The sequence below is a fragment of the Spermophilus citellus genome, assembly GCF_964194105.1.
Source record: "Spermophilus citellus genome assembly, chromosome: 4".
Classification (NCBI taxonomy): domain Eukaryota; kingdom Metazoa; phylum Chordata; class Mammalia; order Rodentia; family Sciuridae; genus Spermophilus; species Spermophilus citellus.
The window spans coordinates 43,619,941-43,639,308 of record NC_138185.1 but is presented as its reverse complement, the minus strand read 5'-3'; the positions used below and the strand labels follow the sequence as shown (position 1 = coordinate 43,639,308).

The 19,368-nt window shown below is 37.2% G+C and overlaps 1 protein-coding gene across 2 annotated transcripts in view; it reads right to left on the bottom strand.

The window, feature by feature from the left end:
- SEC23B (SEC23 homolog B, COPII coat complex component) overlaps positions 1 to 19,368 on the bottom strand; it is a 39,585-nt gene that overhangs the window by 18,581 nt on the left and 1,636 nt on the right. Inside the window, exons 2-11 of one of the 2 annotated variants that reach the window (XM_081291025.1) lie at positions 18,372 to 18,595; positions 17,095 to 17,152; positions 13,922 to 14,008; positions 11,667 to 11,903; positions 11,477 to 11,562; positions 10,148 to 10,292; positions 9,393 to 9,551; positions 8,927 to 9,042; positions 4,971 to 5,094; positions 2,565 to 2,645 (exon numbers count right to left, since the gene is read on the bottom strand). In XM_081291025.1, coding sequence (XP_081147151.1) covers positions 2,565 to 2,645; positions 4,971 to 5,094; positions 8,927 to 9,042; positions 9,393 to 9,551; positions 10,148 to 10,292; positions 11,477 to 11,562; positions 11,667 to 11,903; positions 13,922 to 14,008; positions 17,095 to 17,152; positions 18,372 to 18,592 — 1,314 coding nt within the window. In that variant the 5' untranslated portion in view covers positions 18,593 to 18,595. Of the gene's footprint in view, positions 1 to 2,564; positions 2,646 to 4,970; positions 5,095 to 8,926; positions 9,043 to 9,392; positions 9,552 to 10,147; positions 10,293 to 11,476; positions 11,563 to 11,666; positions 11,904 to 13,921; positions 14,009 to 17,094; positions 17,153 to 18,371; positions 18,607 to 19,368 lie in introns of both variants that reach the window. The other variant, XM_081291024.1, reaches the window with a different exon arrangement.

The following is a 19,368-nucleotide window of genomic DNA, read 5'->3' as shown; positions in this document are numbered from 1 at the left end:
GGAAAGATTCTTAAGTGAAATTGCACAGCAGTTCTAAGATAGAGAGCAGGGAGGGCACTCTGTTTTGTCAGCACCTCTTATGCAAGACTGTGAGATGGATGGATTTATAGGTGTTCAGCTTCCATTTTAGAGGTATTCTCTAAAAGAAGCAGGGATTTCACATCCACTGGAAGGTGAAGGGCAAAACCCAGCAAAAATGGCCAAGAAGTCAAAGGAGCTTATGGGTCTTCCCTTCTTTCTTCACTAGCTTCTTCTCTAGGCACTGGACTCAGCAATGGTACAACTCTCCAGTGCCCAGAATAACAATTTCTCTCTAATATACAAATGCCTTACTTAAGCATTTAAATGACTTTATTGGAAAAAGTACAAAAATAGAATTAGAAAACCATCATTTTATAAATTCTAGTGAAATAATTTTATTCAAGTGAAGATAATGAACAGATGCTAAAACCATTAAGCTGTTTGCAAACTGAATTTAATCACACCTTTAAAAACTTTTGCTTCTCAAGAAATACAGAGAGAAAAGAAACAACACAGAGACTCACTCCTTCAAGGAAACCATCAGACATATCAAGAATATGAGACATCCTATTAGAGAAGACCTCTGGCACTATCTCTTCAATAAATCAATCTCATGTTTTTTTTTTTAAAAAAAAGGCAAAGAACATACACAAATGAACAAAAAGATGAAGACTATTCTAGATTTTTTTAAACACTAAGTATAGCTGGGCACAGTGGTGCATGCCTGTAATCCCACAATTGAGGAGGCTCAGAAAAAAACAATCCCAAGTTTAAGGCCAGCCTCAGAAACTTAGCAAAACTCTGCCTCAAAATAAAAACTTTTTAAAAGGGGTAGATGTGTAGCACAAGGGTAGAGTGTCCCTGGGTTTAATCCCCACTGTTATTAAAAAAAAAAAAAAAAAAAAAAGGTTGGTAAAGCTACTGTGTCAAGGAAATGCTAATCAAAAAGATAAGGCAAATGTGGCAAGAAAAGAGGACACAGCTAAATTATGGCAAACTGTTAACAACTGACAATGCTAAACAGAAATTCTTCCTTAAAACTTCTCTGTATGCTTGAAAATTAGATCTTTCTCTTTGTATCTGCACCACCAATCAAAACTTTCAGGGCTTAACTTTATTGGAACAGCTAATTGTACTACTTCATAAAAATGTCTTCTTAACCTACTTCACAAAGACTTCACCAGGCTTATTTTAAGTCTATGGAAAATACTCTGGTATAGGCAGCCTTTCCAAAGCCCTGCCAGAAAATAGGAATACACGTCCTTTGGCACTCTGGGGTAATGAGTGACTCTTCAGATGAGCTTTTGGGCAGCAATCTGCCCCACCCAGGGGACTACAGGAATGTTCACTCAAACTGTCTTTCCTCTGCCAAGCTTGACAAAAGTTTAATGTGTGTAGTAACTTGTGAATGTTTGTTCTGATGAAGACAAAGATGATACTGTGAAACAGAACATCTCAAGTAGGCCTCCAGTATGTCAGGCCCTGTCCCAACTGCTTCACCTGATCTACCTTATTTACTCCTCCTAACAAGGCTGTGAGGTAGGCATTGTTATTGTCCCATTTGCCAGATAAAGATATTGAATTACGGGGCTGGGGATGTGGCTCAAGCGGTAGCCGCTCGCCTGGCATGCGTGCGGCCCGGGTTCGATCCTCAGCACCACATACAAACAAAGATGTTGTGTCCGCCGAGAACTGAAAAATAAATATTAAAAATTCTCTCTCTCCCCTCTCTCACTCTCTCTTTAAAAAAATAAATAAATAAAATTTAAAAAATTGAATTGGAAACCACCTCTTAAAAAAAAAAAAAGATATTGAATTACAGAGCAATTGAGTATTTTGCCAGGGCTACATAATTACTGAAAGGTAGTGATGCCCTGAACTCAACTGGCTCTACAGTCCACCCACCCATTAAAGATGACCATGAGGGAAGGACATGACTATGTCATCCCCACCTGGGACCATGCTGCATCAGACCACAAGCTTTGCTTTTTGGTAGCTGAAGTATATATAATAAGAGGATGTGGGTCATCAGTAAAGCCACTCTCCCAAGTGATGACTGAATTGGTTCACATACACTCACAAATTATTACTAGAGAAAACAATGTCTGTATATGTAACAGTATCATCTGCTGCCTAACCAATTCATGGCAGTCTCTGTTGTAGGAAGGCCCATTATTAGCTGAGAGTGAAGCAAAGATATCAACTCTAAGGGCAGCAAGCATATAGAATCCCTGAAGGATTCTGCTGAATGGTTGCCTTTACTGTAGGGGAAGCCTGTGGCTCCTCAACAGTCACTCATGCATGGGTTGTGGAGTCAGGGGGACCTGGGATCTAGCTTCTACATGTCAGCTCTGATTCTGAGCAAGACTCTAACCTCTGTGACCTGTCAGTTTCTTTCTCTCTAACACCATCTCTCAGAGTTGCCATCAATGAGGGTTAGCCCTTATCCCCCCACTATAGGTGACAATACAAGATCATTGTGCTCAGACTCATCTAATGAGTTAACTCCAGGGCAGGTGAGGGTGATGGAGGAGTTTCCTTACATTTTCTGACACACAGGGTCCTTTCACGTTTAGAGATACACATGGACCAATGGCACCAGCAATCTTCAGTTCCCGAGATGTCTAAAATAAATTCACAACAGAGTAAATGTTAAAATCACTAAGATCCATCCTGCTCTCACGACAGGCAAATATGGCAATGTCATTCCACCAAAAGAAAATCCCACATGAATTAAAGCATCCAACTGCTCCTCTACTAACTTTTCCAGGGCTACTTGAATTAATTAAAATTTTTAAAAAATCTGCCTGTAGGTGCTGCATGAAGATGATACAGCATTTTCAACTCTCTCAGTTCACTTTTCAAACCTTAAAATTATATACCTAGAAGATAACAATTCTACCAACAAACTACCTTCTTTTCCAATCCCATATATGGTCACAATTATTTACATATTTTTTTGGTGTGTGCATGTTTTATTTTTATTTTCTAACTTTTAAAATTTGTTCTTTTTAGATATATATGACAGTAGAGTGTATTTTGACATATATATACATGGAGTATAACTTATTCTAATTAGGATACCATTCTTGTGGTTTTATATGATGGGGAGTTTCACTGGTCGTGTATTCATATATGAACATAGGAAAGCTATGTCTGATATTTATGTATTTCTAACCAGTGTTTTGTGTTGCTTTAAAAATAATTCATGAAGCCCACACAAGGCCAACTTGCTTAGATTTTTTAAGCTGAACTCATTTCAAAAACATCCATTTCTGCTGGGTGTGGTGGCTCATCTCAGTAATCCCAGCAACTCAGGAGGCTGGTACAGGAGGATCACAAATTCCAGGCCAGCCTCCATAACTTAGTAAAATTTGTCTCAAAATAAAATATAAAAAGGGTTGGGATATGGCTCAATGGTAAAGCGCCATTGGGTTCAATCCCTGATACCAAAAAAAAAAAAAACAAACAAACAAAACAAAACAAAAAAGTCACCCATTTCTCTTTAACAACAAAAAATCTCAAACATATGAGAATGTTGTTTAAAGGCTAACCTAGATGATTTAATGATCACCTCCAACTCTCCATAGTTTCTAGTGGCCCATTTTATTGTTTCCTCAATGACTCAGAGTCAACTGTCTCTGGCGATGAGTCCCTATGTGGGAAAACAAACCAAAACTCACAGTGCTGGCTGTCTTAAAGCACTCTGATAATTCTTCAGGCAAGTACTAATATAAACTGCTTATGGAATGCAGTTTATATTAGTATTAGTTTATATTAGTGACTACTTTGTGGCTGCTATGCTGAGGTCACGATGCTGCTTAGAACACTCACCCCATTATCCCACCTTCAAATTTCAACTGTCCTAAAGCAAGGTGAAGGAGGGCCTACAGAGGAACCAAAAACTCATTGTTTAGAATGCTAACCAATACATAGGTCCTCCTCCAGGAGAAAAGAAATAGGTGAATGATATACGTTATGATAGCAAAATTTTTTAAATATTTATTCTTTAGTTGTAGTTGACAAATACCTTTATTTTATTTATTTTTATGTGGTGCTGAGCATTGAACCCAGGGCCTCACTTGCACTAGGCAAACGCTCTATCGCTGAGCCATAACCCCAGCCTAATGACAGCAAATTTTGTAGGGATTATTTTAATTGGCCTCTATATGCCTGTGTCCAATTGAAGTTGCCAGAAGTCTGACTATTAAACAAGCAGCAACATTCTAGCTGGGTGCAGTGGCATGTGCCTATAATCCCAACTACTTGGGAAGTTGAGGCAGTAGGATCAAAAGTTCAAGGCCAATCTGGACAACTCAGTGAGATCCTATCTCAAAATAAAAAATAAGAAGGGCTAGGGGGCTGGGGTTGTGGTTCAGTATGGAGTGTTTGTCAAGCATGTGTGGGGCACTGGGTTCAATCCTCAGAATCGCATAAAAATAAATAAATAAATAAATAAATAAATAAAATCTATTTTTAAAAATTCTTAAAAAATAAATAAATAGGGGCTGGGGTTGTGGCTCAACAGTAGAGCGCTCGCCTAGCATGTGTGAGGCCCTGGGTTCGATCCTTAGCCCCACAGAAAAAAAATAAAATAAAATAAAGGTATTGGGGCTGGGGTTGTGACTCAGCGGTAGAGCACTTATCTTGCATGCATGAGACCCTGGGTTCAATCCTCAGCACCATAAAAAAATAAATAAATGAGTGAAATAAAGGTATTGTGTCTAACTACAACTAAAAAATAAATATTAAAAAGAAATAATAATAAAGGTATTGTGTTCAACAACAACTAAAAAATAAATATTTTAAAAACAAATAAAATAGGGCTAGGGATGTAGCTCAGGGGTAGAGCACACCTGAGTTCAATTCCTAGTACCAAAAAAAAAAAAAAAAAAAAAAAAAAAGTAACAACACTCTAATTCTATTAACATTTTAAAAGGCTATCATACCTTTACTTCTAAAGTAGCACCAAATGCCATTCGGAAATCCCCATTAAAATCTTTACTAAAGATTCTTTGGAATGTCTGCTTGAAGAGAGAAGTGTTGAAAGAATCTCCCATCACCATGTGGCCTCTAGGAAAAAAGAAACAGTGAACATTAGTAAGACTGAAAGCCATCCAGATGCTCCCTGGATGTTTACAAAGGAGAAAAAAGAAACCCACGTCTGTAAAGGTACTAACTCACTTAAATAAAGAACAGCAAGTTTAATTTGTATTTAGGGGAGAAAAAGTTTCTAAAATATTAAACTAAGAATCCTTAAGAATACTTAATATATCTTGATTACTATAGCAATTACACAAACCTATAGAGATGATAAAATCTGTTAGAATTATACCTATTCACATACAAAAGAAAAAAAAAGTACAGGTAAATAAGGTCTGCACTACAGTTAACTGTACTGTGCCAAAGTCCATTTCCTGGTACTAACATTGTACTATGTTTATGTAAGATGCTGCCCCAGGGAAGAGCTAGATGAAGAGTATGAAGAGACCTCTCTGTACTCCCAGCACATTTATAATTTCTGTAAATCCATAATTATTTCAAACAAAAAGTTGTTTTTTTTTAAAGAGAGTATCCTTTGTTCAACAATCCTGGCAGTTTAAACAGATTATTATGATATTATGATAAATATATACATAAGTATATTTATCTACTACAGACATATAGAGATGTCTATGTATATACTGACATAGATACCTTGGGTTTTTGTCCATGATTCCCAGCCTAACTTCCTCCTCAATGCAAGTTATATAAATAGAATTTCTCTTCCCCAAGGCAAATCCCAGAAACTCTAACCACCAACTTTTCTGTCTTAGAACTGGCCATAAACAAATTCTATGACCTATCTTGTCTGATAAATCAAAAGGCCTACCTCTTACCCAGGAGAATGGAATATGCACAGAAAGTCCAAGAAAAATACGAACAAGCTATCCTAGGTTTCCCCAGACAACTAGTATTAAATGATATTCTTTTTGCCCAATTACATTTTTACATGGTTAGCCATACTTCAATCATACTTATGTAACAGTTGCCATAACAACCTAAAAGGACAGGGTTCAGATAGTTTCCAGATAGCCAAACACATGCAGTTTCCTAGAAAGTGTGTACCAGAGAGGATGGAAGCTCCATGTCCCTTCCCTCACACCTCTCCTTATGCACCCCTTCACCTGTATCCTTTATAATACCCTTCACAAGAAACTGGTAAATGTATTTCCCTGAGTTCTATGTGAGATGATTGAACAAATTAATAGAACCCAAGGAGGAGTTTGTGGGAAGCCAAATTTATAGGCAGTCACTCATGTGCCTGGATAAAACAACTTGGGGCTGTGTCTTCTAAAGTGGGTAGGGGCCAGTCTTGTGTGATATGACATTGTGCCCAAATAGGAAGAGTCAGGACTGAATTGAATTAGAGATCCCCAGCTGGTGTCCACTGCAGAACTCATTGCTTGCTTGTTGACGGGGACAAACCCACACACACTGTAGGTTCATTGCAGTGCTCCGTGTTATGTGCAAATAGTAGGTGAGACTTGAGTTTGACTTGGGTTTTCTCTATAACAAGAAAACATGTCCAACTTTTCTCATACTTTTTCAGAATAGGAGAATAACCAGCCTGGGGAAAAACCTTTTCAGATTTACTCTGCTGCAACACACTGAATCCTTGACTTCACAGGAACAATTTTTCTAATTGATGAATACTGATTTTTATCCCTTACTGAAGTTAGAGAAAATATTGTTCAAATTTTCAGCAAGAAGCTCAGCCTGCTTCAGCTACACAACAAGCTGTCATTTATAAAACAGGATCCCAGAATTGGAAAGAAAACAAGAAAGGTTACCTGGTCCAGCTATCTCAATGTCTGAGCCCTTTAGTGAGAGGTCAACAATTTGGCCCCAAATATCCACCCTCCCTTCTTCCTTAATCATGTATTCCACAGTTGCTTGGAATAAAGATGACATTCCCAGGGCTGGGGTTGTGGCTCAGAGGTAGAGTGCTTGCCTCACATGTGTGAGGCTCTGGGTTCAATTCTCAGCACCACATTAAAAAAAAATAAATAAAATAAAACTATTGTGTCCAACTACAACTAAAAAATAAATATTAAAAATAAATAAATAAAGATGACATTCCCTAGTGTACCTTGCATGTAGTCACATGACTCACTTTAACTTGATGGAGAATCCTTTAGTTCGAGTGGGGCATGTTCTTGCCAGAAGGGCACATCCTTCTTTGGCCTTTCCACCCTGCTACTGTAATGTAGATAGAACTCCAGCAAATGCCCCAAGCCACACACTGCACACCGAGGCAGATAGCTTGATGGGAGCCTGAGCCCTGATGATGATGAAACCAGTATACCAGACAGAAATGAACTTGTTTGGGGTCTTCTGTCATAGTCACACAATCTAATCTAACTCACACCCACCTGCCCCTTGACAACATCCCTGCCAAGTTAGGACTGAACATCTCCCTCCAGAAGCTGTCCACTCCATGTCTGGACAGTTCTCACTCTTTTCACTTTTTATTTTGAGATGGGGTCTTGCTAACTTGCCCAGGTTGACCTCAAACTTGCGATCCTCCTGCCTCAGCCTCCCAAGTAGCTAGGATTACCCAGCAGAAACCACCATACCTAGGAAGACCTTTTTTTAAAAAAAAATATTTATTTTTTAGTTGTAGTTGGACAGAATACATTTATTTTATTTTATTTTTTTATTTTTATGTGGTGCTGAGGATCAAACCCAGGGTCTCACATGTGCTAGGCAAGCACTCTACCACTGAGCCACAACCCCAGCCCCAAGACCTTTCTTTATACTGTATGAAACTGTATATCCCGGCAGCTTCACCCATTGTTCCTAATTCTTCTGATCTTTTCTCCACAGAACAACTCTTCAACACTGAATACAGTTCTCATGCCCATCTCTCTCTTTTTTTCTTTTGGTACTGGGGATTGAACTCAGGGGCACTTGACCACTGAGCCACATCCTCAGCCCTAGTTTGTATTTTATTTAGAGACAGGGTCTTACTGAGTTGCTCAGCACCTCACTTTTGCTGAGGTTGGCTTTCAACTCACAATCCTCCTTCCTCAGCCTCCCAAGCCACTGCAGTGACATATGCCTCTGCACCCAGCTGTCTTCAGCTTAGTCTTTTCTAGTTCCTTCAACCATTCTCCACATGGGAATGGGAGTGTAGCTCAATTTCAAGCATTCTCCAGCACTATATAAGCTTGTTTAAAAGGAAAAGCTCACAAAAGTTAAAGCTTGCAACTTAGCAAGCTCCTAAGCAAGACCATGTCTCAAAATAAATAAATAGATAGATAGATAGGGCTGGGGTCATGGCTCAGTGGTTATGCACCCTGGGCTCAATCCCCAGTATAAATAAATACTCAGAATGAAAAATGACATAATCTGTATAAGGTGTGACCATCACCAAAGAAACCAAGATTTTGATTTTCCTCAAAGATAATCTACTCCTATAACCTAGCCTATGATAACCCATCTTTGCAGGAAGTCATCCCAAGCTGTTGGCTCACATTGAGCACTCAACAAAAACCCTACATCTTTTTATGTCACCATTAAGACATTTATCCAACATGGAATTTGACCTAAATGTTGAGTCTTGTAGGAATCAAATACCTCAATGAGACACTGATGGAAATAATGATACCTCTCCACAAAAACCATACACACACACCCTAGCATACAAACCGCAGAATGGTCACAAATACATTACAGCATCTCTGAGGGCTCTAAGTCAAGGACTCCTGAAGGGCACCATTCTATCATAAAATGGGAGTGTAGCTCAGTGGTAGAGTACTTCCCTAGATATGCAAGACCCAGGGTCCAATCCCCAGCACTGAAGGGAAAAAAAAAAAAAAAAAGACATTCTCTTTTTTCCAGGTGTTTACTGTGAACATACCCAGTAAGATTTGTACAACACTTCATCTCCAATAGTCCAGTTTGGTCAAGGGCACAAGCATAAATATCAATGCAGTGACCATTTGCAGCAGTTCGATTAGCAAGCATCTCATAGTGCTGTAAAGAGAGGAGAAAACTGTCTTTAGGAAACATTAACATTAATCCCAAGGTATGCCTTAACATACCAAATGATGTAATCAAATATAGGACTATGAAGATCATTATCTTCAAAACACAAAATAAAAAATAGTTTCCAATCTCAACAACCTTCACAAACTTACAGCTATCCACTTGAAGCTCAGAGGCTGGGGGCAATAATTTAACAGCAGCCAAGATCTGGAAGATCATCTCAGCAAATAAATCTTTTTGACTGTGACAAGAATGCCTCAATAAAGCAGCTGTCACTCTAGAGCAGTCTAAACCTGACACCAGGTTAACACAATTAACCGATACCCAAGAGAACCTACCTTGGTTGCCTTTTTCATGAACCGTGCATTATCCTTCTCAATATCATGCCAGGAACGAATAGGAATCTTTAATTCATCTCCAACCACCATGCCAGGCCCTTGTGTGGGGGGACCTCCAGTAAATACCATGATACGGGCTCCTGTGTTTGGGAAAGTACCCTGAAACAGTAAGTAACAGCATATTAGAAGGATATAGCCCATCTCCAAGTGTGTTTTCAATTTCCCTATAGAAATATTCCAAAAGATTCTCCTGAGCTTTTTTTTTTTTTGCATTGGGGATTGAACTTAGGGTCTCATGCATGCTAAGCATGTTCTCAGCTCCTCATAAGCTGTTAAGACTGATGATACAGCAGAATGATATAGATGACAATGCAGAAAAGCAGCACTTACTTTCTCTCACCCTAATGGCTTTATATACTTTTACTACTTTATTCTGAGCAGTTCCTATTGCTCTAATTCCCTTATTTTTTCTTGAAAACATTTAGGAGCTCCTTCAATGTAGATAATAACAATGACTGTAGGTCACAGTGAATTTTCAAACAAAGCCAACAAATATGATTTTTTAAAAATATTTTATAGTTGGACACAATACCTTTATTTCACTTAACTATTTTTTACGTGATGCTGAGGATTGAACCCAGGGTCCTGCACGTGCAAGATGAGTACTCTACCGCTGAGCCACAACCCCAGCCCCAAATATGATTTTTAAGAGCAAGTTTGTATGATGTGAGAGAGCCCTATAAATTCTCAATTACCTCCAATAAACCAACAGCAATGGACAAAGCAACACCAGTGGATCTCAAAGGTCTCTTCCCTTGAGTTACTGGCCATGGGTCTCTCTGCAGCTCCCCAAGAAGATCAGTGAGGTTCATATCAATCTTTTGAATGGGCTGCAGAAATCTGTAAGATTTTGAATGGACATATCAATTATAGTTTAATAAGGTAGCCTGGTCTTCCAACCTTGGTGACATGTAATTATTTAAAATAATTATTCAGAGTAGGAAAAATTTGCCATTTTTTTCTTCAAAATTGTCTCTACAAACACAAAACAATTCAAGGCAATTTTACTAAGGAATATAATTTAAAACCTAATATTCAGTGATATATATTATATATATTATATATATACATATACATACACATACATATATAGAGAGAGCATGCGCTAGCAAGATCGTGCGCTAGCACGGGGGAATAAAATCAACTTAAAAGGGAATCAGTTTAATTAAATTTTAAGCAGCAAAGTAATCCTAAGGGGTCTGGGGTTGTGGCTCAATGGGAGAGCGCTTGCCTAGCACATGAGAGGCCCTGAGTTGGATCTTCAGCACCACATAAAACTAAATAAATAAAATAAAGGTATTGTGTCCAACTACAGCTAAAAAATAAATATTTTTTTAAATATTTATTTTTTGGTTAGACACAATACCTTTATTTTTGTTTATTTAGTTTTATGTGGTGTTGAGGATCAAACCCAGAGCCTCGCGCATGCTAGGCGAGCGCTCTATCACTGAGCCACAACCCCACCCCTAAAAAATTAATATTAAAAAAAAAAAAGAAATTCTAAGGACTTGTCTAATGGAAATTTTATCTGTATGTGGTCCACTTATGTGGACAATGTGCACAATTCTAAAGGTTCAGTTTGTGTGTCCCTTGAACTTTAGAGTAACACAAAGAGCAATCTTGTTTCTTAAGAGAAGGAAGCTGTCCCCAGCCTGGCAGACAATGCATTTTATCAAGTTTACTAGCAGTTAACACAGCCTGGGTCAGCACTGGACACTCAATTTAACTGAACGAAGTATCTGTTCATAAGCTTTTTTGAGAGCACTCAAAAGAGGTCTTTTCCATTTTTCCAGTTTTATTTAAGAATCAAAAAGGATAATAGCCATATGTCCAAGAAAGAGGGGAATGAATGAATACAGTGGTCTCAAAACCTTTTTGATAAAACATTAAATATGGATTAAGCTTATTCATTGACTTTTTTATCTAATCATAAGAAAACCGACATATTTGCATTGCTTTTCCTTTATTTTCATGTCAACGTGCATGCTCACTACAGCACTTAATACTGTATGTCAGCATCTCACCTGCTTGAAACAAAAGGGTGCTCCTGAGGTTGAGCAGGTCTTGCTTGCTGCATGGGCATGGCTGGCTTAGACAAACCCAGCATATCCTAAAAAAACCAAAAGACTCATTTCCCATCACATTATGAGTAAATAACTGATTAATTTTTAAAAAATGTCCTTGCTACCATTTCTATACAAACCCAGCACAGACCTGTATTTGCTTTGCAGTTAAATCCTTGGTCCCTCGGAAGACATAACTTTTGGAGATTCCTTCACAGCTCAGTTCATGAACCTGCACCATCCTTCCGAAAGTGATCAGACCCACCAGAGCATCTGGAGGAAGGAGACTCAGGGACATCTGCAGGGATTCTTTGAGAGCTTGAAGGTCATCTTCCTCCAGGCATGTGTCAACCACATAGAGAAAGATCAGAGGAGACTGTGCACCTCGCTTTAGGGAAAGGAAAAAGCATGATGATCAGTATACAAATACAAACAAATCAGGCATGTAAATGTCAAGTCTTCAACTACATTTATTCTTAGGAGGACACCTACACAAACCTCTACTTACCCTGACGCAGATTCTATTAAAACAAACTAAATATAAAAAATATTTGTGGCTAGGCATAGTGGCACATTCTATAATCCCAGCAACTCAGGAGGCTGAGGCAGGAGTATCTCAAGTTTGAGGCTAGTCTCAGCAATTTAATGAAGACCTAAGTAATTTAACAAGATCCTGTCTCAAAAAAAGTAATAATAAAAAGGACTAGATGTGTAGCTCAGTGGTAAAACACCTCTGAGTTCAATTCCCAGTGACAAAAAAAAAAAAAAAAAAAAAACCCTGTTTGTATCTAACAAAATAATTCAACATTTCTGAATACCTACTATGTGTCAGACATTGGTCTAGGTCCTGGGATATATCAGTACATACATAGAAAAAACAAAGATCCCTGCCTATCTCAAGGAGCAAACTTTCTGGCAAGGGGAGATTAGGGGAACAGCAAACGCCAGGAGTGGAAACAGAGGTCAAGTTCAAGGTCAGAGTAGCCTCAGTAAGAAAGTAACATTTGAGCAAAAGCCTGAAGAAGGGAGCAAGAGAGCAGTCATACAGATTCAGATAGAGAAAAGAGCCAGAGCAGTGGAAAAAGCCCGAGCAAAGGCCCATGGGCAGGCATGTTCCTGCATGCTTCAGGAGTCTAGAAGGCCCACGGAGCTGAACAATGACACTAGCAGAAATTAAGCTCAGAGTGGTAAATCACAGGGCTTTGAAACTATATTTTATTCTGGGTAAAAAGGGGAGCCATTTTTACCACTGGAGGTTTCTGAACAGAGAAGTAATGTGAAACGTATTTTTAAAGTTACTCTGAGGGCTGGGGTTGTGGCTCAGCAGTAGAGCGCTTGTCTAGCTCACGTGAGGTGCTGGGTTCAATCCTCACCACCATGTAAAAAATAAAAAATAAAATGAAGGTTTTGTGTCCAACTACAACTAAAATATATATATTTTTAAAAAATTTAAAAAAAAAATAAAGTTACTCTGACTTCTGGGTTTAGAATACAACACAACACTAGAGAAGAATAATGTTACCTCAGATTAGGTAGAGGGAAGTGAAGGGAGGGGAAGGGAGGGGATGTGGGGATAAGAAAGATAGTACAATGAAACAGACATTATTATTGTATGTATATATGTGACTGCATGACCAATATGATTCTACAACATGTATACGCAGAAAAATGAGAAATTATATCCCATCTATGTATGATATATCAAAGTGCATAAATACATTCTACTGTCATGTATAACTAATTAAAACAAATTTTAAAAGAATACAATACAAATAGGCAATAATAAAATCAAGGAGAATAGTTAGGAGACTGATCTAACAATTTGAATGGGGTGGGGGTTGTGGCTCAGTGTTAGAGTGTTTATCTAGCATGTGTAAGGCTCTGGTTCAATCCTCAGCATCACATAAAGATAAATAAATTAAATAAAGGCATTGTGTCCATCCACAACTAAAAAAAAATTTAAAAAAATAATTCAAATGAGAAATTGTGGCTAGATTAGGATAATTAGGAGTAAGAGAGAAAAAAGGGTAAATTCTAGATAAATTTTGAATATTGAGCCAATAACATGTTATAACAGATTAGATATGGGATGTGAAAAAGAGAGGTCAAGACAAGTCTAAGACTTTTAAACTGAACAACTACATGAAGGAGCACCCTCAACAAAGACTGAGAAGGCTTTGAAGGTCGGCTTTCTAATTCAATCAGTTCCACCGTTTTTTGCAGCCTTCTACCAAGACCTGAAAACAACACCAGTGTAAGTGCTTACACACTGTAACCTCATGTTTAGGATCCTTCTGCCCCAACAACTTTAGGTCCTCTGGACTGGCAAGAGACACAGAAAACAAAGGATTTCAAGAGATACTCAGTGTTCATCACATTTCATTAAATACACAACAAGGAATTTACCTGTATCACATACTCAATTGTAGAAAACTGGGGCATCAATTCAGCAGGTTGATTCACCTCAGATATGCCTGCATAAGCTGGAGGAAACTGAAAAGAAAGCAAAGCACTGTTTTGTGAGGGCTGAAAGATATTTATGTTACACCTTTTATTTTCCATTTATAAAGATGATTAATGATTATATGTTAATTCTGAGAGCACAAAATGTAAAACATTATTAAAACACAAAAAAATCAGTAATTAAATTCTGCTTTACATTCATATCATTTCATAAGTTTAAAAAAGTATTTTATTCTTTAGAGTAGGTTTAAGTTATGTTAAAACATTTAATGGTTTAAAGTCACTCTATTAGAAGAAGCTAAAAGCCCTAGTGCCATGCCAGTAATCCTATCTACTTAGGAGGCTAAGGCAAAAGGATCAAAGTTCAAGGTCAGCTGGCACAATTTAGACTCAGTCTCAAACTAAAAAAGATTTTTTTTAAAGGGTTAAGGATGTAGCTCAGTAGCAGAGCACCAATGGTTTAATCTAAAAACAAACAAACAAGCAAACAAACAAAACCACATGCTATCACAACTGTTTCTTAAGCTTTGCCTTGCAAACTAAAGGCAAAACATTTACCTGTTTCATCTATAAAGAAGACTAACACCTTTATTTATCATTTTGACTGTTATCTCTGGAGTAGCTGTGATATTAGGCATGTACCACTGTGCCTGTCCCCTCTAGACCTTTCCACTTGAGCACACCATATATAACAATCACTTCATATAAACAATTTTGGGACCTGCTTTTGCATATAAAATAATAACACAGGCATTTCCTTTTGTTTTTAAAACTCTCTGCAAACATTTTAAATTCATAGTTTGTGGACTGATTTTTCAGTCTTCAGCTTAATATTTAAAAGTTTAGGTATATCTCTCCAAATTTTAGCAGGTGGATCTCTCCAGGCCAGTGACTTTAGAGTGACCAAATGCAAATCCTGCTGAGGAGATGACAGCAGCCTTAAAGAGTCACTGGCCAGGAGGGAAGGAATATTGGGCATCAGAACTCCAGCAGAAATCTCAGTATATGCCATCAAAAGATCTCCTGTCCCCTTTCTGGCCATGACTACCCAATGACTGCAGCTTGCAGAAAAGGGTAGAGCTTTATCTATGTCTGCAAAATTTGGGGAGTAAACCCAGACATACTGGCTACCTTCTAGCAATCTGGAGATGTCCTATTTACCTAACAGGCAGTCAACTGCACAGTAAAAGAGAACAAGATACCCCAGTTCCTCCAGGGGGCCATCTCTATCTACTACCCCAGACTCATTGAGGGGTTCATTTCCTCATGGTTGAGCTGGGAGAATAACAAAAGATTATTTAAGCATATGACAGTCTTTCACATCACACTTCCAGACCAAACTGGCAGGTGGAGATCTCAGATAAATATACTAATACCAAATACTTATATGGCACCTAGTGTGTCAAGCACTATTTAAAGTCATTTACATTCATTAATTCTGTTTAATTCTCACAAGAATTTCATAAAGTACCCATAGTACTATTATGTTAATTTTATTTTATTTATTTTTTTCCTTTATTTTGTTTATTTTTGTGTGGTGCTAAGGATCGAATCCAGGGCCTTGCACATGCTAGACGAGCACTCTACCGCTGAGCCACAACCCCAACCCCTATGTTAATTTTAAAGACAAGAAAATTGAGGCATAAAAGATCAAATGCGACCCTGCCTTAGATTTTTTATGATAAATTAAACATGCATTAATTCTGAATGTTAAGATTTGTATAAACTTCTGAATTTCTCATGGAGATTTTTTTTTTAATTGCTAAGAATCAAATTCTACCATGAGGTACATCCCCAGCCTCTCATGGAAATAAATCTCAAATATAATCAGCTTATAATTTCTGAACCTACTGTCAGTCGTCAACTGTACTTGTTTTTCCATCACTGGATTTACTATGCACTGTATCTAGGACTAATCATAATAAATTCATGTTATTACCAGCTTAAGAGCTATGAGCACAATGTATGCTCTATTGTGTACAATTAGTTTTCCTCAACACTTCATTTAAATATAGTTTCCATGCCATAAAATTCACCAATTTTAAGTGTAAAATTCAATGATTTTTAGCAAATGTATTGAATAATAATCAGCACAGCCCAGGTTTAGAACATTTTTATCATAGACAATTATTATTATTATTTTATTTTTTAATTTTCTTAGTACAGGTATTGAATCCAGAGGCACTTAACCACTGAGCCATGTCCCCTTTTTATTTTTTATTTTCAGACCATCTTGCTAAGTTTCTTAGGGACCCACTAAGTTGCTGAGGCTGGCTTTGAACTTGCAATCCTCGTGCCTCTGCCTCTCAATCTCCGGGATTACAGGCATGAGCCACTAAGGCCAGCAGACACAGTTGATTTTAAAGAGAAGTCTTGACTGGGGGTATCACTCAGTGATAAAGCATGTGCTTATTATGAACAAGGCCCTAGGTTTGATCCCTATCACCTACACTCCATAAAAGGTCTCTCTTCTCACTTATAAGCTTCTTTTAGTTTGCTAGTTTTAAATTTTTTAAATCAAAACTTCAATACTGATACTTGAATTCCAAGGTAAATAAAGATCAGAAAACAAAAATTCAGTAATATTCACTACCCAATTAGAATATACTGAAGTCAAGTGAAATATGAACAGCTGGGCATAGTGGTGCATGCCTGTAATTCCAGCTACTCAGAAAAAGGCTGAGCAGGAGGATCAGAAGTGTGACGTTAGCATGGGCAACTTTGTGAAACTATGCCTCAAAATAAAGAAAGGGTTGGGGATGTAGCTCAGTGGTAGAGTACTTTGCCAGCCAGCAAGAGGCCCTGAGTTCAATCCCCAGTAGCACACACACATACAAAAAGAACAACAGATCTATGTTCTTAGGGTAACAGATTCATGACCTACAGAAAACCTACAAGGAAAGAGAATGTTATGTACTCTCCACAGCAAATGACAAGAATCCAAATATGGAAAAATTATAAATGTTCAACATTCAATATTGTGCTTAACAAAAGCTATCACCTTCAGTTCAGCAGAAACTGCTGACTGCTAGCATAGATATTCAATTTCACATAACTTTTTCAGAGTAACATACAAGAAATGAAACTTATAAAATATTTTTTAAAATAATTCATACCTGATTTCTCTGGAAACAGAAATTACAAGCCCAAAGTTTTGCTCGATAATCAACCTGACTGTGAGAAAGATAAATATCACAACTAGGTACCATTTTTATTTTTAAGGTAAAAAATATTCAAATGTAAACTTCAAATTCAATAAATCACAGACTGGTATTTCTATGTTTGTGTATAATAAATGACATTTTACAAAATTTCAATGCAGTTAGAGTTCTGGCTATTAAGTACATAAAAAGTTTCCCTCAAACAACTTCAATGAAGAATTAGCAAATCCCTTTTTCTCTTTTCCAATATCCTAGATAAATTTTTAAAATTTCTTGACTTATATAAATTATGAGTTGATTCCTTTTGCCTATTACCTTAACCCAATCTTCAGGATTTTTTCTAATATCTTTATTGTTCAGCCAAGTGAAACTACCAAATTTTGATAATAAAGGCACATTTCACACACAGGAAAAATTTCTTAGACTTTAACCTCACTTGAGTTAATATACTTCCTATCCCCTTTTATAGGTTTAAAAAATTAATAAACAGTGGCTATAATTTTGAAAGCAGAGCAGCAGCATTCTTAATATGCACATTCTAAATAAAAGCAAGGAAAATAAAGTAAAAAATGTTCCCTCATATAAAAAATTTTATGACCACTTGCCACGTATTTCAAAATTCCAATCTTGCAGTCCCATCTACTTGGAAGACAGGAGGATCCCTTGGGTTCAAGATCAGGCTGAGCAACACTATAAGACTCTACTTTCAAAAAATAATAAATAAATACAATAAGAATTCTTTCAAATTGTATTCACATGTGTGCAAAATAATATAGGTCAAGATATTATAGGTCATTATCTTAGGAACAAAAAAAATTACACTTAACAATAAAATCATTAAGAGTTCAAATTTCTTCTGATTATTACTTCTTCTAGTCCTACAACATCAACACACTAGGCAAGTATAAAAAAAAATAACCTGAAGCTTTTAGATTTTATTTTTGTGAAAAATATATAAAAGGTATCTCATAAAGTATACAGATAAGCCAAAAGCAAACTGATAAAAAGCAAAAAAAAAAAAAAAGTTAATTAGTGAATTCCAGATCCTCCCCTTTTATCCCCCTCCTCTTCCTATAAGATTCTAATTTTATCTGGAGATTAGGCCAAGGAGATTTCTATGCACACTCATCACTAAGAATCTCATCATCTACTACTCATCTCAAATTTGACAACTTGCCCAAATCAAATTAATTGTATTCACCATTTTTAGCAGTTTTTAAAAGAATTCATACCAAAGTGGATTGAGAACAGCTTTGCAAGTTGGCCGGCTGCAAAGCACAGGTTCATACTGTACAGGAGGCAGGTCTGGTCGTTCTTTCAAAGGAGTAAGGAGACAAGCCAGTGGAACAACCATTCTCGTGGCCTCAAGACGGCTGGAAGGCCACACATTCCAACTGAAACGTACACCATCTCGTTCTTCATTCTGCTGAATGAACTCCAGATATGTTGCCATAGTCTAAAAGGGAGCTAAAGATAAAGCTTTAGCTATATATTTGAGATTCTCAGCTAAACCTCAAAAAAGAAGACAGTCATCTAACATAGCATTTCTTAAATACTTAGCTGGATACTCCTGGATAAAGATAGATATCTTCCCAAAGTTGATTAACTCAGTTATCTTTAACTATTGCTCTTTTCTTAATCCTCCTCTCTAGCACTTAAAACAAAACAAAACAAAACAAAGTGGTGGGGAGTTTTAATCATCATCTCTAAATTAAGTGTAGCTGAATACTCCACTTTTACATTTATTTACTCATTTTTGAGGTGCTGGGGATTGAACCCAGGGCTTCATACATAATATGCAAGTACTCTTCTACTAAGTCACACCCTCCCACCCTTGCCAGCAATATTACTTTAAACTTTCTTACAGATCACACATCATCTCAGACAAGCCAATTCTGCACTTGACCAAGGGTAAGTCTTGAATCCTGTTTCAGCATCAATACTGTATTAAATTTTACATTCCTAGTAATCTTGGTTGTGTGTCTTTTCCCATCCACCTTTTGTTAACTGTACAGTAAAGAAACATATACTTATCTGGAATCGAGCTTATAAGGGGGACAAGTTCTGAGATAAAATATTTCTATTTGGTATTATCTAATTGCAAAGGAAAGCTTACTATTATGCTGGCTCTCATCAGGACCTTCTCCCTTACCAAGGTTGTTTTTACTCATGCCTTTTCTTTTTTTTAATTTTTTTTTTGGGGGGGGTATGCTCATGTCTAAAGACTGG